This window comes from Octodon degus, unplaced genomic scaffold, assembly GCF_000260255.1.
Source record: "Octodon degus isolate 3935 unplaced genomic scaffold, OctDeg1.0 scaffold00163, whole genome shotgun sequence".
NCBI classification, from domain to species: Eukaryota; Metazoa; Chordata; class Mammalia; order Rodentia; family Octodontidae; genus Octodon; species Octodon degus.
The window spans coordinates 42009-48119 of NW_004524739.1; the positions used below are offsets into that span (position 1 = coordinate 42009).

Here is a 6111-nt window from a genome sequence, read left to right on the forward strand (position 1 = left end):
GCTGGTGCTTTTTCAGCCTTCCGCCACCCATGAGGGAGGCATCCTTACTTCCATGACATGGAAGGACACTCGGAGAGGTACCTTCTTGGCAGAGGCCACACAGCCAGCGAGTTGGAGGTCCAGGATTAGAACCAGAGGCAGGGCTGAGGGGTAGAGGGCTGTGGGTGGGGAGGGACGTGTCTCCTCAGTGACAGTGCAGGGGTCGTACATGGGGTCAGAGCAGATCTGAAGAGCCTCCCTGCAGGGCTCACTGTTTGGGATGTGGCCAGAGCCCACACTCCATCCTCCCATCACTTTCTCTCCAAAGGAGCTGGTTCTGACTCAGGCCCATTCCCGACTGAACAAGGTAACAGGAATGAGGTTGGAAATAGGAAGGAAACATTCCTCAGACTTGGCCTCCCCGCTCTCCAAGTCCTGGCTCTAGCACAGGAAGGAGTCACTTTAAGAATCTCCCCGGCGGGCCGGGGAGGTAGCTCTGTAGAATAAGCGCTTGCCTGGCAAGTGCAAGGGCCTGAGTTCAATCCCAAATTCCACCAAAAAAAAAGAATCTCCCCGGCAAGCTCAAGGGCCTGAGTTCAATCCCCGGTTCTGAAAAAAAAAAAAAAAAAGATTTATAAAAAAGAATCTCTCTGGGGACCCATGACCAGAAAGCCACGATCCAATTCTCCAGTTCATGGCAAGCCAGGCTGATGGACCACCTCACCCCTCAAGCTCAGCCCCTTGGCAGCTTGCCCTCAACAGAAAGCCACTCCCGTCCACCTCTCTCCCCAGATGGGGTTCTGCATGTGTGGTCTAACATCTGTGTCTGTCCTTTGCATCCCAGGACAGGTATGTCCCCCTCAGACAAGACTGCTGGGACCAAAGCCCTCCAGCCCTTTCTTCCCTCCCTACCACCAAGAAACCCCCTCGGGCCATGCCGACTGTGCTTCCTGGGCTCCCAGAGTGGGCAGCGAGCATTGTGACGCAAGCCAGGGTCACTTCTGAGAGGTTGAGGGCAAGTCACTCCTCAGGGCAGCACCTGTATTGCCCTCTGGATCCCCACCCCGTTCTTTGTAAGGCCTAGTGTGTGTCCTTGATCCCAGAACAGAGCTGTGAAGCCCAGCCCGGATGATCCTTTAAGACCAAAGGAGATGGGGGTTGCTTCAGTCAGACACCACAGCCCCATCCTCCCCCTGGCAGGCCAGGTTTCCTGCCATTGACAGCACCCCAGCTGGGCCCAGCCTGGCCTCCCCAGCTTAACCCCTTCCTGCCTGGCCCTCAGAGTTACTGGCTGGCAACCCCGCCTATGCCTGTGAAATTAAGACTGAAAGAACCATTTCACTGGCTCCTTCTTAAGACTAACTATGCTTATCATTGAGCAGAGCCCTTGGAACAGCGCCCAGCATATAGTAACCTCTCAGTAAAAGTTAGCTATTGTCCCTCATTGTGTGAGCTTGGGTAAGTCCAAGCCTCAGTCTTTTCAGCTGCAAATGGAAGAAATAATAAAACCTCCTCCTCTTCCTCTGCCTCCTCCTCAAAGATTGTCATCAGGATTAATTTTTTTTAATATTAAGATTAATTTTGACAATGTGCCTGAAAACTTCTTGTAAAGTGCTGGAATAATATAGCACCACCATGGACAAAAACAAGACAAAAAAAAAAAAAAAGTCAGATGTGGTTGCACATGCTTATAATTCCAGCACTTGGAAGGCTGAAGCAGGAGGATGGCTCTGAGTTTGAGTTTGAGGCCAGCCTCGGCTACATAGTGAGTTTAAAGCCAGCCTTAAACTACATAGACTTTGCCTCAAAAAAAGTCTCTCTTATACTAGGTAAGGTAACAATGTCTTAGCAGATGGCCTTTGGGTTGTCACAGTCATTACCTTGCTGACAGGCAAAAAAAAAAAAAAAAAAAGATTTTAGAAGTGGGCTCTGGGGTCTCCTGTCTCTGTCCATTTCCTTGCCCATGGAGTGGAGCTATTATCCCTGCTTTGCCCAGATCCACACCGGAAGGCCAAAGGCCAAAGGAAATCTGAGAACACAGAAGTGACCATGCTGGGAAAGCATTAAAAAGTGCTAGAAGTGGGAGAGGACTTGAGCCAAGTGAGTAGCTAGAGACCCCTTGGGAGGAGCCCTGGGTTTACATCTTGGATACTGGAAGCCATGTAACTTCGGGCAGGTGGGGGAGCTCACCTGTGGGGTAAGGCTTCTCCTGGAGATGAAAATCCTCCCAGAAGAGACTGTCCTCACTCTAGGAGTCCCCATGTGTGGTAAGAGGAGGAAGGAGGCCAAAGGATTGAGGTTTGGGCCCAGAAACCTCCCTCATCACCCTCTTCCCAGCCAGCAGGCCCACTTGCCATCAGGGAACCCTACACAAAGGTTGGGTTTTGTTTGGACAGGCTCACCCCCCTATCTGCAGCACCAGGGCTCCAACCTAGGGCTTTGGGTGCTTGGACTCACCCCTAGGGAAGAGCAGGCTTTGCTATATCACCAAAAAGCCAGGCCAGGCCAGGCCTAAACCTGCCACAGAGGGATTAAAGCAAGTGGGCTAGAGCCCTGCTCCGTGCTCTGCCTTCCAGCTCATAGTCACAGCGTCTGCTAGGGCTCTGTAGAGCCTCCTCAACCCCACCCCCAGGCCTCAAGGAAACCCAGGGGACAGGAGACATTGCTTGGAGCCCAGCTTTGCCCCCAAATTCACAATGCCTCCACAGAAAACCATTTAATCTGGCAGGACCTGTGAGCCTCTGTAATCTAAAGGAGCTGGACCCAGCTCCAGGTCCTCCCACTGAACTTCAGTCCAGGAGTTAACTGAGGCCAGTTCTGGGTCCGGAAGGGTTAATCTGGGGAGGTGGGGGTGGAGGCTGTCTCAGCTTTTCCTGTGGAGAGTGAGGTTTGGCTGCCACCAAAGTTACTTCTGGTCCCTGCTGTCCCTCCTGCCCTCAGTCTGGACCTGCCCAGGGACCCCTGCAATTCAGCCTCCCCACCCAGAGGTAAGTGCAAACCAGTGCCCAGTGCTGGGTAGGGGGCACCCAGGGGCCTCCTAGCCCCAGGCCACTGACATAGAAGCCATCCAATGACCTGAACCTAAGCCTCAGCGGTGTTGGGACAGGACTGGGAGAAGATAGGCAAAAGAAAGAAGGGGACAGGGACTGCCACCAGGCTTCTAGGGTGAGCCCGCCTGTGGTCTAGCATTAGTCTGCCCAGAGGCAGGGATGAGACAGAAGCAGCAGCTTATTTTGGTCCTTATGTTTAGGGACTTTTTATAGCCTCCTCACTCAGGGCTGGGGGGTTGGGCAGAGGACCCATGAGGTCAGACAAGCACACTTCCCTCCTGGGACCTTGGAACCATATCCACTGCTCAGTACAGTTCTTGGGAGAAGAGCAGGGGACACTGCCAGGCTGTCCTTCCTGGCTGGGCTCCACTCACCTTTGAGCAGACTCACTGTGAACTAGATGGTGGGGGAGGTGTGAGAAAAGCTCCAGGTTGGGCCTGGTGGTTGGGTTGGCAGGGTGTCTGCCTGTCCCAAGGCCTGGGAGAGACACAACACACACACACACACACACACACACACACACACACACACACACACCCTGGGCTAGTCTGTTCCTTTGTTGCCTCCAGATCCAAGTTTCCTTCAGTTCCCAGAACTAATGTGACCCTCTTAGCTGCTGGGGGATGGGGGGAATAAGGGGACAGAGGTGGGGAGGGATGTGCTGAGCCTTGTGGGTGGCCCATTCTTTTAACTGCCAAGAAAACTGTCAGCTCTTGATTTACAGCCCCTCTTTGCCCCTTTCCCCAGCACCAGGGAGGTAGGAGAGAGGGAGAAGGGTCAGAGGTCTCAGGATGAGACGGGAGCAGGGAGCCGGAGGGCAGCTTTCTGGGCATGCAGGTTATTGGGAAAGAACTTCCAGGCTCATCTCTCTAACAGTAATTACTTGGTTTTACGGTAGCAGAAACAGAAGCAAAATACTGGAGGGAAGTCCTGATAGGCCTGTGAGGGATCCATGCCGAGCTAGCTCTGGACCAGAAGGAGAAAGCCTTGGGTTCCTGTCCAGATTCCTAATTCTCAGAAAGGGCCCACCAAGTGCCCTTCTCTCCGGGCCAGTTCCTGGTCAATGACATGGAAATGCAAGGACTAGACAAGGTGATGTTTATAGCTTGGTTTTCTGGAATCTCCTTGGCTAGGGCACTGAGTAGCTGGCAGGAACTGGCTGTCATGACCTGGGGACCACCTCCATCTCCTTCCTGGATGGCCCCGCTAGACCTGGGCGGGACAGTGGCTACAATTACTGGAGGCTTACCCTGTGGTTATAGCCCTGACCTCGGACTTGGGGCAGGAAGGGTGGGCCAGCTGGACCAGCCTGTGGCTCTGGAGACTCATAGTCTTGGGCTTGGAGCTGCTCGGTTAGGAAGAGGTATTTTTTCCGGTTAAAACTACTTTTGGGAACTGGGCTGGGACCAGCCCCACTTCCTTTTCCAAGTGTCCTGCTTGTGAACATCTCTTTGCATGGCCCTGTGGCTAAACTGGGGCACCCACAAAGGGCTGGCTATGTTTCTCATCCATATATGCCTTTCACGGACAAGGGAAGGCATGGCCTGAACCTCTCCTCCTTGGTCATGGACCTGGCTGACACAGATGGGGGCTGGGTGCTTAGCTGATACCATATCCAGGAATGCCTGAGAGGGGCAGGGACATCTCCCAACCATTCCTCTCTTTGCAGCTCTCAGGAAATTTCAGCCAATTGCTCGCGGCTACTCCCTAAGTGCACCTCCAGCGGTTTATGGGGCACGATCCTGTCCATCTCTAAGATGCTCCTGGCCTCTCCCTCCACCCCATCCAGGGGACGGACCCCCAGCGCCGTGGAGAGGCTGGAAGCTGACAAAGCCAAGTACGTCAAGACACACCAGGTGATAGTGCGGCGCCAGGAGCCAGCTCTGCGGGGAACCCCGGGACCACTCACCCCGCACGTGTGCAATGAGCTGGGTCCCCCTGCAACGCCCAGGACGCCCGGACCCGCCCGCCGGGGCAGCGGCAGGCGGCAACCAAGGCCAGACTCCCTCATCTTCTACCGCCAGAAGCGGGACTGCAAGGCTTCGGTGAACAAAGAGAACGCCAAGGGCCAGGGGCTGGTGCGCCGCCTCTTCCTGGGCGCCTCCCGGGACACTACTCCGAGCAGCCCCGGCCCAACGGAGCGACCTGGAGCTCCTGGGGCTTGGGCGGCGCCCCAAGATGTCCCCGAGACTGCAGGCAAACGGCCGCTGTGCCCCACGTGCTCGCTGCCTCTGTCCGAGAAGGAGCGCTTCTTCAACTACTGCGGCCTGGAGCGCGCGCTGGTGGAGGTGCTGGGCGCCGAGCGCTTCTCTCCGCAGAGCTGGGGCGCCGACGCCAGCCCCAAGGCCGGAACTTCGCCGCCGCCTGGCTCCGGAGACACTAGCGACTGGACCTCCAGCGAGGGCGGTGCGGGCAGCCCGGACAGTGCGGCCGCTGGCGGCGCCTGCTCGGAGGCGGCCGGCTCTGCCCGGGACGGGCGGCCCTCGGTGTCGGTGGTGGAGCGCAACGCGCGCGTCATCCAGTGGCTGTACGGCTGCCAGCGCGCCCGCGGCCCGCCGCGCGAATCCGAGGTGTGACCGCGCCTGCCGGACCGTTCGAGCGCGGGGCTGGACCAGCGCACCGCGCTTTGGGGAAGCCCTTCCTCCGGGTCTCCGTGGCCCTCTCCAAACCTTGGGAAGGTAGGACCCTGGGAGCCCGCAGTCCCTCCCAGCGCTGGCAGCAGAGAGGGACGGAGTGGCCTCGCGACCCCTGCGGAGAACGGGCCGGGGAACGGTGATTAAAGTGACAGATGCGCAAACCTACTGAATAAAGCTAAAACGTTATTAAATGGGCCATGCTTTTGGTTTGGGGTGGGGTGGGGTAGATGTTGAGGAAGGGGGCGACGAATAGGTTTGGGAGGGTAAGCGTGTGGGTCTGAGGCAGAAACCCTGGGCAACGTACTCAGCCTCTCTGGACCAAAGTTGCACCTCTCAGTGATTAACGAGGGGACAGGATAGTAAATTAAAATGTTTTGAAATGATTGTAATACCCGTGGCAATATGCCTGGAATGTGCTCAATAAAGAATGGCTGCTTTAACCACTA

The 6111-nt window shown here is 56.1% G+C and overlaps 1 protein-coding gene across 2 annotated transcripts; it reads left to right on the forward strand.

Moving 5' to 3' along the window:
• The first annotated feature begins 2867 nt into the window (after positions 1-2867).
• Fam110d (family with sequence similarity 110 member D) lies at positions 2868-6111 on the forward strand. Of its 2 annotated transcripts, none has more exons than XM_023703102.1 (2): positions 2868-2966; positions 4699-6111. In XM_023703102.1, the coding sequence occupies exon 2, from the start codon at positions 4787-4789 to the stop codon at positions 5603-5605; it is 819 nt and encodes a 272-aa protein (XP_023558870.1). In that variant the 5' UTR covers positions 2868-2966; positions 4699-4786; the 3' UTR covers positions 5606-6111. The 2 variants fall into 2 exon arrangements, with proteins under 2 accessions (XP_023558870.1, XP_004642891.1); XM_004642834.3 differs by lacking the exon at positions 2868-2966 and adding an exon at positions 3931-4392.